Source organism: Hypomesus nipponensis, chromosome 18 (genome assembly GCF_054491055.1).
Source record: "Hypomesus nipponensis isolate SF chromosome 18, ASM5449105v1, whole genome shotgun sequence".
NCBI classification, from domain to species: Eukaryota; Metazoa; Chordata; class Actinopteri; order Osmeriformes; family Osmeridae; genus Hypomesus; species Hypomesus nipponensis.
In genome coordinates, this window is record NC_140378.1 from 2,525,145 (window position 1) to 2,551,488 (window position 26,344).

General features: G+C 44.5%; 1 protein-coding gene across 1 annotated transcript; it reads left to right on the top strand.

Annotated features, from left to right (window-relative positions):
- The first annotated feature begins 21,704 nt into the window (after window positions 1-21,704).
- dclre1b (DNA cross-link repair 1B) lies at window positions 21,705-25,570 on the top strand. The gene is made up of 5 exons (XM_084679008.1): window positions 21,705-22,677; window positions 22,999-23,200; window positions 23,321-23,486; window positions 23,581-23,763; window positions 23,903-25,570. The coding sequence occupies exons 2-5, from the start codon at window positions 23,009-23,011 to the stop codon at window positions 25,057-25,059; spliced, it is 1,698 nt and encodes a 565-aa protein (XP_084535134.1). The 5' UTR covers window positions 21,705-22,677; window positions 22,999-23,008; the 3' UTR covers window positions 25,060-25,570.
- The last annotated feature ends 774 nt before the right edge of the window (window positions 25,571-26,344 follow it).

Genomic DNA, 26,344 nt, shown 5'->3' on the forward strand with positions numbered 1-26,344 from the left:
AAACTGGATTGACTTGGGTGGGTAGAACGTTAGGCTTAGCAACCAAACCATATCGTGATTCAACTCGGCTTCAGTTAGCTAGCTCTAGATATTTTTCTGAAAAATAACCTGACAAAGATCTGGACAAACATGCATCTTTAATTGTAGATTTACATGACATGGGTTATTTATTTGAATGAAACACAGTCAGGAACATGAAACAACGTTAGCCCCATTGCCAATAAACTAGGCTAAATTATCACACATTCTACCTATGCTCTTGCGTTAGCAAGCTAAACTAGTTTACATGCCTATGTACTACAGTCTAGGTGTTACTAGTAACAGTTGACTACTAGCAATGCTAACGTATCCTGTATCTAGCACCTGGCTTTCTCCAGTTCTTTCAAATAGATTATCTAGACAGGCATTAGCAATAAGCCAGACTGCTGTTCGTTTTCTGGCTATTTTTTTGGAAGCTTCCCTTCTAATGCCAACTACAGCTAGTCTAGCAATAGTCATTTGATGTGTGTAGAAACGTATTTAGCATTCTACCTATGCTACATACAGGACACGTTAGCATTGCTAATAACTGTTAGCACAACATCATACTGTCCTTACAGCTTGCGGTTGCAATGAGCATACGGTCGGAACAGCACCTCTTTCCAGGTTCAGCTTCCAAGCAAATCCTGCTTGAAATTGTCCAAGGTTGTCAAAACTGTCTTGGGTGAAATGTTCAGAGCAAATGAATGACTGAGTGTCGAACTTCGCCGGGATCTTCTCATAAACAACAGCAGCCATGCCTGTCGAATGTTTGGCTCCTTGGGAAGACTGTGAGTGTTAGCCTTCCCTGTACAGACTGGAACACAGCATTTACGACCGTGGTCCATTTTCAATATCCTTGTTATAATTCAAAACTTTCTTCTTTGTAATTCCTTATAAGTAGCCTACACAGAGCAGCGCACAGCTAAACTAGTATTGGAGATAGACGCTACCTCGGGCTGGTCTAGATGTACATTATGGGGCGTGACAAAGATACAGACCAGAGCCAAAAAGGGCGGTCACCGGTCCTACGTCACACCGGTGGCTTTGTTGAAAAGCTAGCGTTTTACGGCCACATTTTTTCTTTTTGAGATTTGCATTGGAAAGAGGTGTCAATGGACTTTGATATTCACTGTATGTTCATTTTACCCACCGAACTGTCGTTATTCAACTATGACAAGGTAAAATCGGTTTTGCAATCAATTGCCCCTTTAAAGCACGTCAAAATGACAGACGTTGTTTCAGGGGTCAGTTGACACAGCAGATCCAGGAAGATGAATGTGCTTCTTCACACCGGCTCCTTCCCAGAGGAAATATGCAAATACATCTCTTGCCTAGCTACTGAATCTTTGAAGGAAGGATTCCTCCATATCATGCTGTGCATAGATCCATTCACCACAGTACCATTGGTACACACAGTGTGAGGATGGTGGTGGGGGATGTTTCATAAGCAGGCGATTCATTTCATGGCCTAGGAGTTTGCTGGCCTGTGTGGTCTGCAGTGATGTCAGAACACTATCTGGCACATGGCTAGACCTTTAAGTACCTCAGCAGCATGCTCAATCTGGTGGGATACTCAGTGATAGTGGTAAATAAAGACATTTGCTGAGTGTGTACTGGTTTGGTTTATCAAAAAAATCAGAGCCATCACGAGGACTGTGCCAGTGGTGGACTCAGGGGTGAAGCAAATTAAAAAAGAACCAGCATATGGTGGGGCACAGGGGTGTTTCTAGACATAAAGCTCTTCAGGGGTACAGCACCCCAAATTAGAGCTACTCAAAAAAAAAAAATCCAAGGTTCCTTCCAAGAAGTGTGCAATACAATGCACTATACAAACTTCCCTTGCTAAACAGTGCAGTTCAGGGACGTACGTTTGATATCAGCTTAGGCAGGGACATCAGTGGCACCCAGAGGGCAATGCATCATGTTTTCTTCACTGGTAGGGCACCCTAGAAGGGACTTAATCACATTTTGTTGGAAACTGGGCCACCGTACAGGACCGTTTATCATGTTTAATCTACCATAGGGACATCCAAGAGGGCACTTTTGATAGCATGGGGGCACCAGGGGGGGCTTTTTTTGTTTGTAATAGTTGAGGACTGTTTTTGACCCAACATGTTTCTTAAATTAAATTCCTTATGCATAGTCTATCGTCCTTATGCATAGTCTGAACCATTCTAAACATGGTATTTTTCAATTCTGCAATGCAGTTAAGGAAACCATCTGACAATAATAATGTTTCTTATATACTAGTGTAATAATGGGACTAATACGCTGTTCCTATTGGTCCGGAAGACGTTCTCAAAAGTTAATTAATCCGTTTATTGACCTCCCGAATGTTCGCAGAGGTAAATAAAGTTTTTAACCAACCAGAGAGTTGTTCTGTTCAGTTGTTGATATGTTGCCTTGGAGATGTAGTGACGTCAACAGTGCAATTGCAGCTGATTGCTCTGACAACATGGCGTCTGCTCCAGATTCAACGTGTTTGATTGGGATTTTCCCACGTATTGTTGTAGTATATAAGAAACCAAATGTTTACTCTTCCGACAGGTCAGCAAATGCTTTGTCGCTTGTATCTATTAATACATATTTTATACATTTTATCTATGTAACCAATTTACTCATAATTTAAATGACAGCATTGTAAACATATGCTATATATATATATACTTATATAAAACGTTCTCCATTTAAGTCTGGGCACTGACTAAGTGACCGTAAGAGTTTCTGATCAGCACTCTGTCTATCTGGCCCTTCTAAGGGAGGCTTTGGCATTTGCATTCATTTACCTCAGTTTACACTGTCTGTAATTGGTGCTGAGTGGTCAGATGAGGACATCTGCTCCCCGTTGCAATCTACCACCCCCCCCCCCCACACACACACACATTCAAACGGAAACACAAATATACTCCCCCTCACCACCCACCTGTCAACCACGAGGTCTCACAGCAACACACAGTGACAGAGAGAGGAGCCAAAAGATCAAAGAGCATTTCTAATGAGCTCCGCTCTCATCCCACCCCGTCTTCTTCCTGCTCTTCATTAGCAAACAAACAGCACACCTTCAAGGGGGTTGTTTCCAAAGCCTGAAAAATGTTTTCTTGAAAATGTATGGTGCTATCTTTCTTTTTCCCTGACATACATGCACTATTGTTTTCAGCAATGGGGAACGACAGAGCTGGCAAACAAACTGATTTGCAAGAATTGTTTGATGAGAAATAAAAGTTGGTTTCCATATTCAGGGTTCAGCCTCACATTGTTAGTCCAAAATAGGACACATTCATGTGTCAAACATTGATTCCAAATGCACCTGCAACAGTAATGCATTAATTTTATGAACACTTGTATTGATATCACACAACCGAGGAGCATTTTAAAAAGGAAGTGGAGGGGTCAAAGCAGGAATGATGCCATTCATGAGACTTTCATGGTCAGCCAACTGGAAGTGTTGATAATTCAGCTGCCTGACAGCAAGGAAATACAAGATACAATGGAACAGTTGGTGCTTAATGTGTATTCATTTCACCTGCAGCAAATCAAACCGCGTGAAAATCAGTTCGGTATTGTGATGTTCTCGTTTAGTGTTTGAAATGAACAGACGTTGGTTGAATCATTACTGTACTTTACTGTGAATATATATATGCTTAGCAGATATCATGCATACAGCCGTTGACTATGGACAGCGCTAACCAACCCCCGCGGGCTTAGTGCCAACATTCCATGTGCAACCTATGACGGCAGTCGTAACACAATACGTCACTGTCGTAACATCATGCTAGAGTTGTAAACCTTAAACACTACAGGTATTCAGTTCAGTATGATTAATAAAATGCGCTGACAGCTCATTGCCCCAGCCAAACACATTACACTGAGTGTAGCGGTTGCCCCTTCCAAGATGGCGACCCCACGGCTCGTCATGCGGCGTCTACTCTTTATTATGGCTGTTTATCAATCCGAACAACGCTGAGAACGCAAGTACATTCTTTTGAAGAACGTTCTTGCAAGTGTCCTTGCGAGAATGGTCTTGCAAGGACGGAGAATGAATTGAGATGGTTAGGGTTTTCCTGGACTCCCAGCATAATGATAACACTGTTTAACTACAAAAACTAGACAACAAAGCAAAAAAATTGTCCCTTTACCTGTAATTTTACGTTTTCTGTAGCCCTTGCTAACTTACAGTACCTAATGTTAACCAGTGTCTGCACTGAGATGCTAGCTAGGATATCGAAAAGTCGGTGTAAATTTACAAATGAGCTGTTTCATCGATAAAATAAGAACATTTTCGACAACTACACTGCATATTTCTCGTCACATTTAAATTCAGATGCTGATTTACAAGTACCCGTCTCTCGTCTCGTCTCGTCATCTGCCGCTTGTCCGGGGATCGGGTCGCGGGGGCAACGACCTAAGCAGGGAGGCCCTGGCTTCCCTCTCCCCGGCCACTTCCACCACCTCTTCCTGGGGGACCCCGAGGCGTTCCCAGGCCAGCCGAGTGACATAGTCCCTCCAGCGTGTCCTGGGTCTTCCCCGGGGCCTCTTCCCAGTGGGACGTGCCCGGAACACCTCACCAGGGAGGCGTCCAGGAGGCATCCTAATCAGATGCCCGAGCCACCTCAGCTGGCTCCTCTCGACGCGGAGGAGCAGCGGTTCTACTCTGAGCCCCTCCCGGATGACCGAGCTTCTCACCCTATCTCTTAGGGAGAGCCCGGACACCCTGCGGAGAAAGCTCATTTCGGCCGCTTGTATTCGCGATCTCGTTCTTTCGGTCACTACCCATAGTTTGTGACCATAGGTGAGGGTAGGAACGTAGATCGACTGGTAAATAGAGAGCTTCGCCTTTCGACTCAGCTCCTTCTTCACCACGACGGACCGATGCAGAGCCCACATCACTGCGGACGCCGCACCGATCCGCCTGTCGACCTCGCGCTCCATTCTTCCCTCACTCGTGAACAAGACCCCGAGATACTTGAACTCCTCCACTTGGTCCAGGATCTCCTCCCCGACCCGGAGATGGCACTCCACCCTTTTCCGGTCGATAACCATGGCCTCAGATTTGGAGGTGCTGATTCGCATCCCAGCCGCTTCACATTCGGTTGCGAACCGCTCCAGTGAGAGCTGAAGGTCACGGCCCGATGAAGCCAACAGGACCACATCATCTGCAAAAAGCAGCGACCCGATCCTGAGGTCACCAAACCGGACCCCCTCAACACCCTGGCTGCGCCTAGAAATCCTGTCCATATAGGTAATGAACAGAATCGGTGACATAGGGCAGCCCTGGCGGAGTCCAACCCTCACCGGAAACAAGTTCGACTTACTACCGGCAATGCGGACCAAACTCTGGCACCGGTCGTACAGGGACCGGACAGCCCCGATCAGGGAATCCGGTACCCCGTACTCTCGGAGCACCCCCCACATGAGCCCCCGAGGGACACGGTCGAACGCCTTTTCCAAATCCACAAAACATGTGTAGACTGGTTGGGCGAACTCCCATGTACCCTCCAGGACTCCGCGGAGGGTATAGAGCTGGTCCACTGATCCACGGCCAGGACGAAAACCACATTGCTCCTCCTGAATCCGAGGTTCGACAATCCGGCGGACCCTCCTCTCCAGGACCCCTGAATAGACTTTCCCAGGGAGGCTGAGGAGTGTGATCCCCCTAAAGTTGGAGCACACCCTCCGGTCCCCCTTTTTAAAGAGGGGAACCACCACCCCGGTCTGCCAGTCCAGAGGCACTGTCCCCGATGTCCACGCGATGTTGCAGAGTCGTGTCAACCAAGATAGCCCTACAACATCCAGAGCCTTAAGGAACTCCGGGCGGACCTCGTCCACCCCAGGGGCCCTGCCACCGCAGAGCTTTTCAACCACCTCGGCGACCTCGGCCCCAGAGATAGAAGGGCCCCCCCCGATGTCCCCAGACTCTAACTCCACGTCGGAAAGCGTGTTGGTGGAATTAAGGAGGTCTTCAAAGTATTCCTTCCACCGATCCAGGACGTCCCCCGTCGAAGTCAGCAGCGCACCGTCCCCACCGTATACAGTGTTGACAGAGCACTGCTTCCCCCTCCTGAGTCGCCGGATGGTGGTCCAGAACCTTTTTGAAGCCGTTCTGAAGTCATTCTCCATGGCCTCGCCGAACTCCTCCCATGCCCGGGTTTTTGCCTCCGCGACCGCCAGAGCCGCGTTCCGCTTGGCCTGCCGGTACACATCAGCTGCCTCAGGAGTCCTACCAGCCAATAAAGCCCGATAGGCCTCCTTCTTCAGCTTGACGGCATCCCTCACCTCCGGAGTCCACCACCGGGTCCGAGGGTTACCGCCGCGACATGCACCGACCGCCTTGCGGCCGCAGCTCCGGTCAGCCGCTTCAACAATGGAGGCCCGGAACATGGCCCATTCGGACTCAATGTCCCCGGCCCCCCCCGAGACATGATCGAAGCTCTCCCGGAGGTGGGAGTTGAAGCTCCTTCTGACAGAGGGTTCCGCCAGCCGTTCCCAGCAGACCCTCACATTACGTTTGGGCCTGCCAGGCCTGACCGGCGTCCTCCCCCACCATCGGAGCCAACTCACCACCAGGTGGTGATCGGTTGACAGCTCCGCCCCTCTCCTCACCCGAGTGTCCAAGACATGCGGCCTCAAGTCCGACGACACGACTACGAAGTCGATCATCGAACTGAGACCTCGGGTGTCCATGTGCCAGGTGCACATATGGACACCCTTATGCTTGAACATGGTGTTCGTTATGGACAAACCGTGTTTAGCACAGAAGTCCAACAACAGAACACCACTCGGGTTCAGATCGGGGGGGCCGTTCCTCCCAATCACGCCCCTCCAGGTCTCACTGTCATTGCCCACATGAGCATTGAAGTCCCCCAGGAGGACGAGGGAATCCCCGGGAGGAGCGCTTTCCAGCACCCCCTCCAGAGACTCCAAAAAGGGTGGGTACTCTGAGCTGCCGTTTGGTGCATAAGCACAAACGACAGTGAGGACCCGTCCCCCCACCCGAAGGCGGAGGGAGGCTACCCTCTCATCCACCGGGGTGAACCCCAATGTACAGGCACCGAACCGAGGGGAAACAAGTATTCCCACCCCAGCTCGACGCCTCTCACCAAGGGCAACTCCAGAGTGGAAGAGAGTCCAGCCCCTCTCAAGGAGACTGGTTCCGGAGCCCGTGCTGTGCGTCGAGGCGAGGCCGACTATATCTAGCCGGAAACTCTCTACCTCGCGCACCAGCTCAGGCTCCTTTCCCGCCAGCGAGGTGACGTTCCACGTCCCTAAAGCTAGCTTCTGCAGCCGAGGATCGGACCGCCAAGGCCCCCGCCCCGTCTCACACTGCACCCGACCCCCATGACCCCTCCTGCGGATGGTGAGCCCACTGGAAGAGGGTCCCACGTTGTCTCTTCGGGCTGTGCCCGACCGGGCCCCATGGGAAAAGGCCCGGCCACCAGGCACTCGCCATCGAGCCCCATCCCCGGGCCTGGCTCCAGGGGGGGGCCCCGGTGACCCGCTTCCGGGTAGGGGCAACTGGGAACCATTGTTGTGTTTCTTCATGGTTGGTTTTTTGAGCCACGCTTTGTCTGGTCTTTCACCTGGAACCTGTTTGCCTTGGGAGACCCTACCAGGGGCATAAAGCCCCCGACAACATAGCTTCCAGGATCACTAGGTCACGCAAACCCCTCCACCACGGTAAGGTGGTGACTCATGGAGGGGTACAAGTACCGTTTAGCTGAAATATGAAAAGTAAAAAATTACAGTTGTGAGGTTTGTCAGCCTCGCTTGACATCTTGCAATGACTTCTGGGGAATCAGAAGCGTTCTCGCTGGTCAAGTCACCATCCGATGCATCCTCGATAAAAGGGGTGGATCAAGAACATTTCCTGGAATTTTTGGGGTTGTTGGTGACTTGTGTTCTTTGGATTGGAACCATACTTGGGCAATGAAAGATGACGTCAAACAAGTTCGCAAGAACACAAGAACGGAAAGAAACATGGATTGATAAATAGCCAGAGTCTATGGTTATTGGCACTAGGACAGTTTTTGGCCTGACAGCGCCGCAACCACTGTGTGACGTCACATGAAACCCATGATGTGGATAGTCTCTCCGTAGACGGGCTCTAATCTTAACAATGCCCCATCCCTCCATGCCCCTCCACTAACCACCATGTTGCCCTGCAATAGAACATTTTGGGCATTCCTGGGTTAGTGACTTTCTCGCTAGATCTGGCGGATTTCCAAATCCTCCTGGTGACTTTTATTGTCAAAAGCGACTAACAACAAATCTAGCGACTTTTTCCAGTGTTGTTGCTAGGGGCATAACCCACAGGCCTACCCAATTTGTTCTAAAGCCTACCCAAAAACTAAAATATCTCCGAAAAATTATGCACCGGGTGCACATCTCAAAGTAAATAAATTTAAAAAAAATGAAAGATGCCATATTTTTCTAGGCCTACTCAAAAATATGTTTCTGGCTACGTCCCTGGTTGTTTTGGAGACTCGCATCGTTTTGCAGTACTGTCCTCAACGAGCAGCGGGTGCTGCTGAGAGCTCCTCCGTGTCCCTAAGCACTCACAGGCGGTCAGTCTCACAATAGCCTCGTGCAGCAGTCCCACCTACAGTCAGGGCAGACAGCAGCAGACCCACACACTCCGCATGCAGACTGCAAATGAATCACGCATGCACTAAGCCACTGTTCCGCACTGGCTTAGATAGCAAAATAAATAGACCAATTATCAACCTACGTCACACAACTGTCAAGCAGGCTCAACTGCGCATGTCGGTGGCAAAAGACAAAATTCTTCCAGGTATTCACCTTATTCCGGAAGTCACAATGGGTGCGGCCATCCGCGTATTCTCATTTCCGGTTGAGATACTTTCCACTTTATAACGGTGCTAAAAGACAGTGTCTTAAACAGGCTCTGGTACTCATTCATGGCTAATAGAGATGCCCAGCGTCAACTGCAGTTTGTGGCTGCCATAACAGGTGGAGAAGAGGGAATCAGACCCTGTATGATCATTGTTTTGACCATGGAAAGAAGAGGTCCAAGTGTTGTTGGCCGACATAATTTGCATTGACCTCCAACCAAAGTTGAAGATCTGCGTCCCTGGCTGAAGGCGCTGAATTAAAAAAAACACCGAAGTTTTCTTTTGTCTGCTCGTATCAATAAAGGGTGTAAAGTAAATATATTTTAGTATGTTTTAGTGTTCTCAATTCATGAAATAGATACATGATTATAACCAAATGTATGGGCATGGCTGTGAGAAAAGAATTGCTGCAGTGCATCTAAGTTTAATATAAAGCTTTTGAAACAACGCAGCAATCAAATGATTTCATGCGTCTTTATAATTGCCATTAGATAGGAGGGAAGATACATATTTTGTAAGTTTTAACACGTTGCATATCGCTTGTACCAAAGCCCCTCGATGAAAAAGTTGTTACTATTTATTATTACAGCACAATTTGTCACTCATAAATTTGCAGTTTATGGCTAATAGCAGAGACCTGATGTAAAAACTAGAGCCTCAAGTAGATAAACAAGAAGCTAGCTAACGTTCTGCTCACAGTGCTAGCTTGTCGGTTTTGAGGGTAAGTCTCAAATACATGTACTGACTGTAAAATGTATCACACGACTGAATTCTAGAGGACCTAAGCTTTCAAACAAAGTATAGCAAAGGCATATGCCTTGAAATGAAATCATAAGAACATCTTAGGTTTGTGGCTAATGTAACATATCACAGCACAGCAGAGTGCGGGGCAGCGATCTGACCGGCAAACTAATTATATAAACACTTGAAAAGTCATTTTCAAGCCATAATACACTTGGATTGTCAGTCAGGTCATCATATATCTCAGGGCACTGGATTGCAGGGCTTGAAATTAACTTAAATAATATAAAAATTAAGTACCTTTACATTTCACTTGTCTATGCACAAATGTCACTTGACCCCCATACCTTTAAATACCCTGACCAAGTGATCGGGTAAAACTAGCCTGGCTAACAGAGGTCGCTTTCTTAGGCAAATGATGAATGAAACAGGCTGGGTTAAAGAAATCCGAGATGCTGGCTATCTTCAGCAGGCTCGTATCAACAATAGGCAGTCCCCCTGACGTTTCTGGTGTAGAATGGAGTGAAATACAACCCAGTGAGCAACCCCAATCATCCGTGTGGTCCTTTTTTCATTATAAATGCTATCCTTTCCTTGTTTTCTGCCACCACTTAGCGCGCGCATACCGAATGTTTACAAACAAATAATTGTTACATACTGTACATAATATATATAAATGTAAAAGTTTCTTCACTGTCAAACGAATAAATAATTGATGTAGCCTAATGTCGGTATAGACAAAGCATTAAAGTCATTAAGTTATTTAGAGATTTGATGGCCTTTGTCAATGCCAAAACACCCAACAGAAGAAAATTCATTTGTAGTTCTAAACATAGGGTGTTTTTACTTTTTGTCTCTCCGACAATTCTATTCCTCTCTCCCACACAGCAGTCGTTACAATTATGCAAATTGGACGATGACGTAATTTAGCAACTTTTAGGACAGCCAATAGCTACTTTTCCTGATTAGGGAGTTGGCAACACTGCACTGGGTAATGGCAGAGCCATAAACAATATTTGATATGGCTCTGGGTAATGGTAAACACAACACAACCAACTAACAGCCTAACATGTAACACGTCTGTCTGTACGGTCGCTACAGTATGATTTTTTGTGGTAGTTTAAAGCAGAGCCATAGAAAAAGAGAGTTGCGACACGCTTCGATCTCGCCGACACGTGATCACGTGGTTCTTGTAGCTCGCTGTAGTTCCAAAAAAACCCACAGCTGTCAACTTTTTTGAATGGTTTTCAATGGAGCTGGCCAACGGAAGTTGCCTTCTCAGGCAAATAACGAATGAAACAGGCTCGGTTGAAGAAATCCGATATTCAGCTGATTCGTATCTACATAAGGCAGTCCTCCCTGACATTTTTGGTGTAAAATGGAGTGAACTACAACATTGTGAACACTCACTGCCAGTGAAACGCAGGAAAAAAGCTAGAGCTTTTTCGTCACGTGGTTCCGGTAGCTCGCTGTGATAAAAAAAACCAAAAAAAAACCCACTGCTAACCTGTTTGAATGGTTTTCGGCGGGACAGACAGCAGCACCATATCATTTCATGGATATTTTCGGTATATTAACACAATGTCAATTGGTTACTGGTGTGTTGTATCATGTATGTCTGCTACTTTATTAACATGTATGTATAACATTAACATATAATACATAACGCAATATTGTGAAGCAGAGCTAGAAATGGCTATGCTAGCAGTAGTCTATATTGATCCACTTAATGTTTAACCTTCGACTGTTGAAGTAAATGGGACTTGTTCAACTTTTTTTTATTAATCAGCCATCTTACAATTTACCACATTAACAACATTTATGTTTGTAGTACTTGATGCAAGTTGAATCTAGCCATGATCACCAGCAACTGTTCAATAGAAAAAAATAGAACAGAATATACAAGGCAACCAACTGCAATTCAATAAAACATTGTATTGTACAATATGTCCAGTGTTCTTCCACTCCTTTTGTTTTTAGTGAGCAGGTGATCTAAATGTCTGCTTTTCACAAACCTTAGATCTCAGTAGTAGATGCATCTAGTTGAGCTAACTAGCTAGCTATTGAGTGGACCTGAAATTCCTGCCGAGCGTTGCTGGACGATAGGGGACCCAAGGCTTTAATCTGCAATTCATTGTTGCTAGCTCTAATCAGATGTACTATAGGCTAATAATAGCAGATTCTGTAAACTGTGTATGCCAACGAACACCAATAACTAGAACTAATTTGACAGACTATAAACCAACAAACTTTTGGTTATGATACAGGTGCTCTCTAGCTAGCCACAGTAAAAGTGTTGCTTAGCTCTAGATACTAGACCCACAGTCTAGCGCTAACTGCATTTAGAATCTAACAAGCTATAATCTTACGAAAATTTAAAATTGGCTATATGAAATACTACTCATAACAATTGATATGTGGTGGTTGAAATATGAAAAAAATGCATGATTTTAATCAATTTACCATCTAACTTGCTTCAGAGACACTGAAAATGAATGGGGTTCAACGGAGGAAAATAGAATGTTTGGAACTATAGCTCGTGTGAGACACGCTTTACTTCCGCATTCCTCGATAACAATGGGAGTCTATGGAAGTGTCGCAAGTCTCTTTTTCTATGGCTCTGATTTAAAGGGGCGATTGGATTTGATTGCAAAACCGATTTTACCTTGTCATAGTTGAATAACGACAGTTCGGTGGGTAAAATGAACATGCAGTGAATATCAACGTCCTTTCCTGTGCAAATCTCAAAAAGAAAAAATTTGGCTGTAAAACGCTAACTTTTCAACAAAGCCACCGGTGTGACGTAGGACCGGGGACTGCCCTTTTTGGCTCTGGTCTGTATCTTACAACAGCCTACAACAGCAGACCAGCCCGAGGTAGCGTCTATCTCCGATACTAGTTTAGCTGCGTGCTGCTCTGTATAGGCTACTTATAAGGAATTACAAAGAAGAACGTTTTGAATTATAACAAGGATATTGAAAATGGACCACGGTTGTAAAGGCTGTGTTCCAGGCTGTACAGGAAAGGCTAACACTCACAGTCTTCCCAAGGAGCCAACCATTCGACAGGCATGGCTGCTGTTGTCTATGAGAAGATCCCGTTGAAGTTCAACACTCAATCATTCATTTGCTCTGAACATTTTACCCAAGACAGTTTTGACAACCTTGGACAATTTCAAGCAGGATTTACTAGGAAGCTGAACCTGGAAAGAGGTGCTATTCCGACCGTATGCTCATTGCAACCTCAAGCTGTAAGGACAGTATGATGTTGTGCCAACAGTTATTAGCAATGCTATTGGTCCTGTATATAGCATAGGTAGAATACTAAATACGTTTCTACACACATCAAATGACTCTAACTAGGTGTAGTCGGCATTAGAAGGGAAGCTTCCGAAAAAATAGCCAGGAAATGTACAGCAGTCTGGCTTATTGCTAACGCCTGTCTAGATAATCTATTTGAAAGAACTGGTGAAAGGCAGGTGCTAGATACAGGATACGTTAGCATTGCTAGTAACTGTTACTACCTAGACTGTAGTAGGCGTGTAAACTAGTTTAGCTTGCTAACGCAAGAGCATAGGTAGAATGTGTGATAATTTAGCCTAGTTTATTGGCAATGGGGCTAACGTTGTTTCATGTTCCTGACTGTGTTTCATTCAAGTAAATAACCTGTGTCATGTAATTCTACAATTAACTGCATGTTTGTCCAGATCTTTGTCAGGTTATTTTTCAGCAAGGTATCTAGAGCTAGCTAACTGAAGCCAAGTTGAATCCCGATATTGTATGGTTGCTAAGCCTAACGTTCTACCCACCCAAGTCAATCCAGTTTGCTTCAACAACAGAAGTGGAAACAAGTAATGTTATCATTTCAAATGATATGTAGTCAATCTGTTGAAAACAGTGTTGTGTAGACATAGATTTATTTGCGCGTTTTTATTTCAAGTCTCCAGCTTCGGTGTTTCAGTGAGTGCTGCTGTTGGCCGTGTTGCATTTTGCTCCCCAGCTTCACTCGAAAACCAACCAATCAGTGTGCAGCTTATCTAAATATTAATGAGCATACCATAAAAGGAGAAAAGCTAGTGTTTTTTCCCGGGAACATTTCAGAGGATCTATCAGGGGGCATAGAAGAGCACCCGGGCCATTTTCAACCCAACCAATGTTACATACCCTATTCGGAGACCTTAAGGAACACTGTGAAATACCCCCAAAAAACAGTAAATCCCCCCTTTAATCTCTGTGTGTGAGCCCATGTCTGTGTATGTTAATGTAGTTTGTGCGTGTGTGTCTGGTGTTTAGTTGGATCAAGTGTTGTGTGTGTATTAATTCACTAGCTGTCGCGTGACTTTATCGATGTTGTCTCTCTTCCTCAGGAAAAGAACAAGGCGGGAGACGTGCTGGGAGACTGAGAAGACCTCCACAGACAAGAAATGGGAGAGACACAAAAAGAAGGTGGTGAAGTGTCTGAAGATCAAAGAGGAGGAGAGGAGACAGAAGCTGAAGGAGGCCAAGTAGTCTGGGGAGAACAGGAAGAAAGGCAGAGGTGAAGAAACTCACCAAAGGTGGCAAAGCAACATTGCTAAAGGGGAGTGTTAATTTACAATGCATTGTTCAACTGTGTCATTTATAGAATAAAGGTTGATACATTTGGAATTGTATTTCTAGTGTATACATACTGTTTGATGTTAATGTGTGTGTGTATGTGTGTGTGTGTACAGGATGAGAGGAAGCTAACGGTTATTATTAAAATATTCATATAAAATATGTTTGTCTCACTAAATGTGAGACTTAATAGTTTCCTGTCAAACATGTACAGTATCCTTGACAGTATGGAGAGGCAGTGTGTGTATGAATGTGTGACTCCATCTGTCTCATTAGCAGCCGGCTAGCATGTGGAAGTTTGTCTCAGGCCCAAATAATGGCAGATAATGAGCAGGCAGGCTGCTACTACCTGTGTCCCCAGGCAATACTGCCATCCTTTTCTTATCTTGTTTCTCTGACTCCTTCTCCCTCGCTCTCTTGCACTAACAAACAGACTTTCTCCTATAGTCAATACAAACACATGAACAGAAACACACTCACTGTCACAAATGCACACTCAAACATGACACTCTTCAGTATGAAGTCCTTTCAGGGCACAGTTAGCTACAAACCAACCAATCACCTCAGTTGGCAAATGTGTGAAATCACAAAGAAAATAGAAGCTGTCTGCTGTAGTCTCCTGGGTAGCAAAACAATAGTCGGTATTCCTTTGTTCCTCAGGTTCCTCCATTCTGTACCTATATTAAATACACAACGTGTTGTCACTTTACCTAACCGTGAGTAACTAAAATATATTTTCAAGCACTAAGCTACCCCAAATCATTGCCTATTGTGCACACTCCCTTCCTAACCCATTAAGGTTTTTCTTTTACCCTGCAATATCAATTATTCAATCTACCCTTTATTTTTATCTAGTTTTCCTTTAGCAGGAATCAAACAACTGGGAATTCATTGTACCTTGATGGATGGAAAAAGTGTGTTCTCTTAAGCCCTTTAATCCTATACAAAAATAAGCATTATATATAATTTCCTTCCAAAAATTTATCTTGATTTATAGAAGATATACATTCTGTGTTCTTATGTCCATGTGACCTTGCATTCAAAACCTTTTGTTGATAACAGATCTTTTCAGCGTACTGATATTTGTATGCCCTGGATTGGCAAATTTGACACCGACCTTGTCAAGGCAAAGCTTAAAGTATATATGATTAACCATGGATGAGTGGTTAACATAATTGGAAATCTGAAGAGTGAATGGGGTTCTTAGGTTTATCATTCCCAAATCCTGGGTAATGCAACTACCAAGTTCAACATAGATTGTCAAATTGATATATCTATCTGCTATGAATTACAGGTACTAGAAACTCAGTGTAGAAAAACAAGGTTTTACAAATACGTCAAATTCATTATCTGCAAATGAATTTCCCAGTCACACAAAATTGCACAATTGCAGCACATCAAAAGGCAACAGTTCTCACATTGCTTGAATTGAAAAGAAATCCCCCATATAATGTCCACCCTTCCACCTCAAAGATTATTTAGGACAAGAGACTCAGGGTAGCTATCAGTGGCATAATATTGCTAGTAGTTGACAGTACTTTCATTAGACAGAATAAGTGAGTGCACCTTATTCGCTACCATTAAAATCATTATGAGACTTTGTTTGACCATATAGCACAAGCATATCCACTACAATATCTACAAAGATACACTAACCATCTATAACAAAACCATCCGTCTAGCAAGGAGAGAATATTTCTCCAACATTATTACAGAAAATGCCAGAAATTCCAGAGTTCTTTTCTCCACCATTGACCAGCTGCTAAACACTGTCCCTGTCCCACCCCCATCCCCAGCAGTTAAATGTGAAGAGCTTGCTTTGTTCTTCAAGAACAAAATAACTTTGATCAGACCTAGTATTATTAAAAGTGGAGTCGAAACTGACATCAGTAGATTCTGCAACATAACCATGAGCACATTTTCCTGTATCACACTTAGTGAACTTTTCAAAATTGTCAGCGAATCTAACTCCACAACCTCAGATATTGATCCTATACCCACAACATTCTTTAAGCGAGTGTTTGATAGTGTCTCAGGTCCGGTGCTAGAGATTATAAACACATCCCTGAGAACTGGTGTCTTCCCAGATGCCTTCAAAACAGCTGTTGTAAAGCCCCTATTAAAGAAACCCAAATTGGATGACAGTCTACTTGCAAATTACAGACCAATATCAAACCTTCCATTTATTAGTAAAGTACTGGAAAAGATAGTTTTAGTCTAATTAAATTATTTTCTTGAAGAAAATAACATCCTGGAAGTCTCGTAGTCAGGTTTCAGGAAATATCACAGTACTGAAACTGCTCTCACCAAAATAATTAGCGACCTCAGACTAAACTCTGATGCAAATAAAGTCTCTATCCTTATCCTGCTAGATCTCAGTGCAGCATTTGATACTATTGATCACAACATCCTAATCAATAGACTGGAAAAGCTTATTGGGTTCACGGATAGTGTATTGAACTGGATAAAATCATATATCACAGGAAGGAAGTTTTACGTTAGTTTAGGAGACCATAGGTCCAAGAAACATGAGAAATGCTACGGGGTTGCTCAAGGTAGCTGCTTGGGTCCATTACTTTTTTCTCTTTTTATGTTACCACCCGGCGACATAATCAGAGAACATAACATAGATTTCCATAGCTATGCGGATGACACACAACTATGTATATCCACTGAACCCAACGATGCAATGGCCATCAATTCCATTACCAACTGCCTGTTGGCAATAAACAAATGGATGAATGATAACTTTCTTAAATTAAATGAAGACAAAACCGAAGTCCTACTATGTGGCCCCAAATCCAAAAGAGAGATGCTTACTAAGAATCTAGGAGGCTTAACCCCCTGTCTTAAACCTGAGGTGACGAGTCTCGGTGTAATCTTGGACTCAGATTTGAATTTCAACTCTCACATAAATAAAGTGACCAAAACAGCTTTCTTTCACCTGAGGAATATAGCAAAGCTACGACCATTCATAAACCAAAATGATGCAGAGAAGCTAATTCATGCTTTTATATCCTGCCGGCTGGACTACTGTAACGCACTTTTCACTGGTCTTCCCAAGAAAACCACTGAAAGACTACTGCTCATTCAAAATTCTGCAGCTAGATTATTAACCAAAACTAAAAGGAGAGAACACATTAGTCCTGTCCTAGCTACTTTACACTGGCTCCCTGTCACTTTCAGAATTGACTTAAGGTCCTTTTCCTCACATACAATGCTCTACATGGACAAGGACCTAGCTACATTGCTAACTCCCTTATAAACTACACACCAGCTATAACACTGCGATCATCAAATGCAGGCCTATTAGAGGTCACCAGAAGCAGTCATAAGAAGATTGGTCATTCGGCCTTTGCTAATTACGCCCCAAAACTATGGAACAAATTACCCATAAATATTAAGGAAGCAAACACGACATTTAAAAGACAGCTTAAAACTTACCTTTTTACCGAAGCATTTAAGTAATTTTATCTCAGAAGGGTTTTACTACTTTTATTAGTTATATTATTGTTGCTATTTTAATTATGACTTTTATCACTTGTATTATTGTTTTTATTGATTTTATGTAAAGCCCCTTGAGCCACAATTCTTGTTTGAAATGTGCTATATAAATAAAGTCTTACTTTTTTTTAAACAATGTATTTATTGTTTTTCAGTTTGCAAGTCATATCAAGTTGAGTAACAACAGAACAATACACAGCAAAACTTTTCACCCTGCCCCCCCACCCATAATAATAGAGTAACTAAATAATAGTTAAATTAAAAACAGATAATAAAAAGAAAATAAAGAGATACATAAAAGCATACTTTACACACTGAAAAATTTGTGTTTTTTGTTGTTGTTTTTCCTACTAGTCAATGTACATAATCAGATAGTTGTCCTACTCCCCCAGAGCCTGTTCTTGCTGGAGCAAGTTACCAACATTAGTATTATACCTTAAGAAGTACCTAAAAGGTCCCCAGGTATTATCAAAAACATTTTGTTTACGTCTAACAATATACGTTATCTTTTCCATTGCCATGTACGAGGCCATTTCTTTAACCCACATACCAATTATTTGGCCATCAACACTTTTCCAATTAAGAGCAATTATACGTTTAGCTTGTAATATACACATATCTATAATAAAGTCTTACTTACTTACTTACTTACTTACTTACTTACTTACTTACTTACTAATACAGAGTTAATGTACTGTAGCTAGTAAACTTAACTAACATTTTTATTTCACTTGACTGCATCTGTGTTTCCAACAAGAGAGTTAATTTGGATCTTGGGGATTTCAGAGGTTAATTACCAGATGCTCTGAATGTAGTATGCATTCCTAAACTACACCCCTTGCCAGTCCACAGGAGCTCCACACAGTCCTTTTAAGCCTTAGTTTCATGAACTGAGCTAATTAAATCAAATGAGGAAAAGAAATCGAATGGAATTCTCAACTCAGTGTACAACACCCACTGCCCTGCAGCAAAACTAAATATCTGCACATCCGTTTCTGACTCACTGTGCTACTTTGATATTGTTCTCCAGTACTGTCCACCTGATGCAGAGCAAGAAGAGTATTGCCCATGGTGTCAATACTCTCTGCATGTCCAATCAAAGGAGCTCAGAGACCCTGCTGTGTCATAGTGCATATGTGCCTGCCTGCCTGCCTGCCTGCCTGCCTGCCTGCCTGCCTGCCTGCCTGCCTGCCTGCCTGCCTGCCTGCCTGCCTGCCTGCCTGCCTGCCTGCCTGCCTGCCTGCCTGCCTGCCTGCCTGCCTGCCTGCCTGCCTGCCTGCCTGCCTGCCTGCCTGCCTGCCTGCCTGCCTGCCTGCCTGCCTGCCTGCCTGCCTGCCTGCCTGCCTGCCTGCCTGCCTGCCTGCCTGCCTGCCTGCCTGCCTGCCTGCCTGCCTGCCTGCCTGCCTGCCTGCCTGCCTGCCTGCCTGCCTGCCTGCCTGCCTGCCTGCCTGCCTGCCTGCCTGCCTGCCTGCCTGCCTGCCTGCCTGCCTGCCTGCCTGCCTGCCTGCCTGCCTGCCTGCCTGCCTGCCTGCCTGCCTGCCTGCCTGCCTGCCTGCCTGCCTGCCTGCCTGCCTGCCTGCCTGCCTGCCTGCCTGCCTGCCTGCCTGCCTGCCTGCCTGCCTGCCTGCCTGCCTGCCTGCCTGCCTGCCTGCCTGCCTGCCTGCCTGCCTGCCTGCCTGCCTGCAAGGGCGGAGTGAACTGAAGGCTTCTGTTTGGGTGGGAAAGTACTTGCAAAACTGCTCACAGGCAACGTACCACTCCAACTCCCTCTCAGGCATCTCTCTGATTAATTCAGCACTTTCATAAATACCCTGCTGCAACACAGAAATGTGTATGACGGGGGCCCTATATTGGCAGGGAGGGTGGGAGGCGAACCACTTAGCTCCTGACAGAACAAATGTGTTGACTCAGATGTATGGTGGCAACAGAGATATTTTACATTACTGTTCCATTCATGGGGGCTGATAAAATGCCAATGTCAATAATGCCCTGTAGACCCTGTGTGGGTCTTGAAAGTGTTGTGGAACTGAAGGTTCCATTCATACACATCTGAGAGCAATCTGTTGGCCAAAGGCTCCCCCTTTGTCGCATATCAATAATCAACTATTTCACTACAAAATATTTTCACATTGTTCATTACACATAACAAAAAGGGAATGTTTAACGTAGCGTAGATTTTTTAATAGTCAGAGAAAGACTATATGCCACTATAAGAATGTTGGAGATGTCACAGCAACACTGAGGTAGATTAAAGTTATCAGGGAGTGTGACAGCCATATCTGTACTCTTGACATATTTAGACATCTGGCCAGGATGTCAGCATTGCCTCTGCCTGACAAATACACAACTCATCCTGTGTTGGGCTCCACAAAATTGATCGTCATTTTGCATGTTGCTTCTTGATTTTCTCACAAACAAATGTATTTGATTTTAATGACTGGCATGTAGATTTTGCCTAACCCTAAAACGTGTGTTGGCATGTAAACAAGAAAGATAACTCTCTACTTGCTTTTGGCAAATTGTCTCTTGTATTATTTAAGATTTGTATACTTTTTTTTAATCTCAGAAAGCCCTGTCCTGAGATGTACGCATATACATGGGACTGATTTCTGCTGCCTTATTCCAATAATCACACATGGGGAGCCTTCCTCATCATTTGATCAACATGTTTAATCACATCCATAATTTCTATTGGCAGGTTCATCTCAAGGGGAGTTTCTTATAGTTAATTTATTTCCTAATTTATTTCCTTCTTGGCAGTGGAGGGTCGGTTCCCAGCTGTGTGATATAAAGTGGGTGCGTCTGCTGCACAGCATCCCCAGGTATAATCCTCAAGTCAGCTGTGCTTGTGAGAGGTGGGGGAAGGGAACTCTGTCACCGTTGCCAGGAAACAGCTCTGCCCAATTCACAGCGTCTTCAGAGTGTTTTGCTTTGCTCCTACTGCCACCTAGGGGATTTTTATATAGGAAAGTTCAGGGGGAAGGTCTGTTCAGGAGGATGCTTGTTTTGTGTCACACAAGCAAAATATAATTGCTAGTATAATCGCAGGATTGCTAGTTACTCTTAGTAGGTTTGGAGACGCCCTGCCCCCACCTCTGATATGCTAAAGACTGAAGTTGCTGGATAAAGTATTTCCTTGATGGTTTTCACACCTTATTGTGAAATTGTTGGGTATACAAGGGAATTAGGTGCATTGTTCTTTATTCTGCTTGCTCGCTTCAATTTCTCTCTACAATATACAATAATAGAGCAGGTAAAATGTAAACCTTCCTTTTTTAACATGCTTGCCTTGTAATTGATTTAATTCAGTTGCAACGTTATAAGTTATCAATTTAATTCAACTTTACATTGACCATACTTGCTCTGATTTAATAGTCAAATAACTGCAATTCCAGCATATTTGGTTAATATACACTGTCAAGTTTACCCCCTTTCCATTAGATTAAGGGGAATACTTTTTGTGGTTCTCGTCACTATAAAAAAAACGTTCCTGTTTAAATGTTGGGTTTCCCAAGTAGAATCACGCTGAGCATGTTTTTAGAGACAATAATTGTACTCCTCCAAGTGGCGTTGGAAATCATCAAACGCAATGATAGCGTATGGGCCATGGTCACAGTTTTTATACGGTGCACGTCAAATTACACTTTTTAGGATTATAACTGCACAAAAAACTACGGTAACTAGTCGTAAACCATATAATATGAGATTTCAACAAATACGACAGATTATATGTGAGCACATAACATTGACAATAGTTGAAGTCAATTAAGGGCGTAGGTTTGGTCTCAGCTTTGGTAGGGACATGTAATGTATATTTTGAGTTGTAATGTAATGTTGTTTCCCATTTGGGGGAGCGTACTCTTGTATTGGGGGGAGATAAGCACGTCGTCCTATTTGGGAGGAGTTGACTCTTATTCGGGGGGTCTGTTTTCATTTGGGGGACGCAGCGCTTTCATGTTAGTGGGTGTCATTTGCACTTCAGGGCCACCGTAGACTAGTACCAGAGAATAGCTGCGTTCGACATGGACTGACTTCATGCAGCGCTGCAGCCAGCTTCAGGCGGCTGACTTGAAACAGTGAATTCTGGTTAGACTTGTTGTCCTACTTGAGACGGCGCCGAGGATAGGTCACTGTGCCGTCGCCATCGAAGTACCGTGAGATCGATTCGAGAACTGCCAGCTGTGTTACATAGTAGCCGGCTACAGCCGAGCGCATTTTCTGAAGAGCAACTGCACGGATTCTAGTGACGACACAGCTATTTCATGATTGCCAGACTAACACACGACAACTTTGACTCGTGTTTTGTAATTATTCTCAGTTTCGCCAATGCTCAAATCCGGGTTTAACAGTTTAATTGAATTAAACATTTATTGAAGAAAGGGTTTTACTCCGCCTCTTCAATCACTAACGGAAAGGCTACGTTTAATTATAAATAACGCAAAGTAAGCAAACAGTGCTTAATCGGCCGTGGCCCGTGACTGTTAACGCAGCAAACCACGAGAAGCTGAAATGTCCGACTTCACAGAGCCGTTTTCAACTCCTCCCCGAAAGCAAGCGGATACTCTCGCCGGTCGTTTCATGCAGCCGCAGTCCATGTCGAACGCACCTAATATCTACTAGTAGGCCTACCAAGTGTGTCCCCTAACCCTACGCCCATGAAGTCAATTCTACAAAAAAGAGCGAGGCGCAGCTGATCTGGGCGGGGCAGTGGCTGGCTGTGAAAGAGCAGCGACAGGAAAACCTCAAACCCTGTTTACTGTTCCAACGAGACAAAAGTGCTCCCTTTACTGGCATTGCAATGACATCTAGATTGATATTTACCTTATGCATTCATTATTTACATTGAGAAGAAACGGGTTGTAATATCATGACGTTGGAAATAACGAATCGGGAGTCTCAGCAGTAAGGCACTGTAGCTAGCTAGCGCTCAGCCAATTCAGCTAACTAGATATGAAATGACTACACAGGTGAGTACAACTCACAACGTTATAGTGTATCATGCTTTTGTGCTAATTGTTAAGTAGCTAGGCTTCCCAATCCCAATAACCGTTTGGTTGCACAAATACAGTAGCGTAGCTAGCACTATCGGCTAATAATACAGTACAAACATCTGTATGTTTCAGGCTATGCAGGGAGCTATCTGCGACAGTATGCCCCATTTCTGTTGAATTATGTTTAAATTGATTTCTTTGTTAATGTATGGTAGTAAAGATTGAAAGCATTATTTACTAATTCTATTGTTTCACTAGCTTGTTTCTCACTCTCCTGCCGTTGTTTTTGAAAACTAGAGCTCTGAAAATGAACGGGAAACTCATTCCTCACACGCCATTGGCCGTGGACTTCTGGCAAGTGCGCAAGTGTTTGCACGTACGCCTTTTCTTCCTCTCCCACATGCACAGTGACCACACTGCCTGTCTGACGTCCACCTGGAGCAACCGACCCATATACTGCTCTCCAGTTTCAGCCACACTGCTGAAACTTAAACTACAAGTAAGAACAAGTATCATCATGATACAGCAGGGCAGACACATTTTCCAAATGTAATGTATCAAAATCATAATCCTTTGGTTTCCTGGCTACTTTGTTATCAATGGTATATCCTCTCTCCAGGTGAAAGAGGAATGGATTCACCCTCTGGAGTTGGGTGAGCCATACTTACTCCCACTGGATGATATTGGCAAGGAGAAGCTGACGGTCACCCTGTTGGATGCCAACCACTGCCCTGGGGCTGTCATGTTTCTCTTCCAAGGCTACTTTGGCACCATCCTCTACACTGGCATGTTTTTTTTTAAATTTGTTTACAGATAATAAATTAATGTGAAACGTATTCAAATGAACTTCCATCTTAAAGAAATAAACTAAAATTCCAGGTGACTTCAGATACACTCCATCCATGCTTCGTGAGCATTGCCTGAGGACCAACACCACTATAGATGTCCTGTACCTGGACAACACCAATTGCGACCCCACGCGCACCTTGCCTTCCAGACAACGAGCTACCCAGCAGATCAAGGAGATCATCCGCAGCCATCCCGGTCACAATGTGGTCATCGGTGAGGGCCTCATCTATGTTGACTCTCATCATAAGCACTGCAGAGTTGCAACTAACAAATAAATCATTGTGTTTCGTGTTGCTAGTAGCAGCTACACACAGACAACTGATGATTTCTGTGACTTTTGTGTTCCCTGCAGGTATGTATACCCTTGGTAAGGAGTGCCTACTGGTGGAACTGGCTTTAGAATTCAAGACCTGGGTGGAAGTGAGCCCAGAGAGACTGGAAACCCTGAAAGTCCTAGAGCTGCAAGATGTCTTCACCACTGAGCCGGGAGCCGGCCGGATCCGAGCCGTGGACCAGTCGCAGATCAGCTCAGCCAACTTGCTCCTGTGGAACCAGGAGTTCCCAACCCTGGCCATCCTGCCCACCAGCAGGCCCCTGGTCTCCTTCCACCCTGACGTCCACGTGGTGCCCTACTCAGACCACTCCTCCTACCAGGAGCTGGAGGACTTTGTGTCGGCATTGCGGCCCACCTCCCTGGTTCCCATCGTGGGGAGGTGCGTCCCATCCTTATCCGCCCTACTGCCCCGCAGGAAGCATCATGAAGTCTTGGTCCCAGAGTCTGTCCAGAACTACATGGCAGCCCAACCCAAGGTCCCGTTCGCTGTGACTGCTTTCCCCAACCAACCCCACCAGCACAGCCGAACCACACCCAGGGGGGTGGTGTTCGAGTCCCCCGGCCGGAGCTCCAGATCCCCCTTGATAGACTGTGCCTGGGAGACAGGCTCCCTAGAGGAGGAGGATGAGGCTGAGGTGGGTGGAGAGAGCTGCACCATTATGGACCCAAGCAATGCCTCCCCCACCAGCGAGAGTGTGGGTGCTGGGGACCTGTGGAGCCTGAAGGTTGTCCAGAGAGTCTCTGATGAGATGGAGAGTGTGTCGTTTAGCCAGTTCACCCAGAGCAACTTTGTCCCCATGGAGTTACTGAGGAACACTGTCACCTCCTTGAAGCCTAAAAAAGTAAGTCAGCCACAGTATGTTCCTTGCAACAGTGTCACTGCCTTGAACTATATTAGTGAGTCCGACGACCCTAGCCCTCCCCATGGACTTCCAGAAGAACTAGAAAACAGTGAGTCTCTATTGCAGGTCAGCTTTAAGTGGGATGGCTTAGTGAGAACTTCTCCCTGCAACAGTAGAACCCAGTCTGAGCTCCTGACTGAGTGTGAACAGGCTCTGGTGCTGCAGCTACCGTTCTCTGAGGAGGATCTGTCTGTGTGCAGTGGTCTCCTTGACAAAAGCCTCGTACAGAAGTTCAGCCTGAAACCACACCATATCGTCAAGGAAGGACTTTGAGCTGTTGAACACTTCTTTTCTTTAAGACTAAATAAACCAAATCAACACACAATGTCAACACAACAAGATAATCGGTAGTTTCTGAAAATGTTGATGAAGGCCAGCAGTGGTTCACCAAGTTTTTAATAGAGAGATTATAATATGTTTGCCAACGAAAAGCTGTAACCGTTAGTTGACAGACAACATTTCTACTAGTGGAGGATATTTGTTATGTGAGCCTTTTTTGTACCCTTTTTGAAAGATTGAATTGTGAACCCTACATTTCTGCAATGACTTGGAATTGAACACTAGCCACTAGCCACAATTCTTTGTGAAGGATTTGGTAAATGATTGAGTACTCCTCCCATCTGTAACTTTGTTACAGAAGTAAAGCTTTTGATAGATGTGTTTAATGTGATGCCATTTTTGTCTTGATTTTGTAATGAAAGGATTGCTTGTAATAGCATGATTCAACCTGAAGATGGCAGTTGCTTACTAATAATATTAAATAAAGAGCATTTTACATTTTAAAGACATGTTAAAGGAATCTCAGTAATTCTAGATTAGGTTCAAACGTATATAGCATGGATGAAAAATTAAACAGGAAAATAAGATTGAAAAGCACACCCACTTCATTATAGTTATATTTTACAATCGACAATTGGAGCTTGAGGCGGTTCACTCATCCCAGTGCAGACCTCTCTTTCACTACAATCAGCCTGCCCAGGTTAGACCCCTGTCTTCCATGTCTCCCATCACCCTGTTCCTCATCCAACAAGCTCTAATGAAACACAATCTTTCCCACTCTGAGTGCGAGAGGGAAGGAAAGAGTGGAATATTGTAGGTGTTCTGCAGAACGGAAACAAGGTCAAGTACATAAAAGTTACAAACTGTAAATGAAAAATGAATACAGTTAGCATGCATTATTAATGGGATTCACTGTGACTGCACAGTGTGTGCCACTGTATTTACCATACACATCAAAACACACTGTATCCTAATGATCTGTAGAGTGACAGGCAGGAATACATCCTGTAGTCTCGATGGATCATTCAGTGAGGGGGTCCGTCTTTAGGGAAATCTAAAAAGCTGGCTCCGTATAGAGCCTTGTCCATTTCCAACCATGTGACATCATCACAGAGGGGACGTTGTCACAGTGTTGTCAGGGGGATGTTTAATTCACATGCTGGACCAAGAGGAATCTCTTGTCTTCATAAAGGATGAATGACTGACTTCATAACCACAGGGAGACTTTGCATGAGAGATGAATGGAGGCGGGGCTAGGGATTAGCAGTCAGCCGAGTAA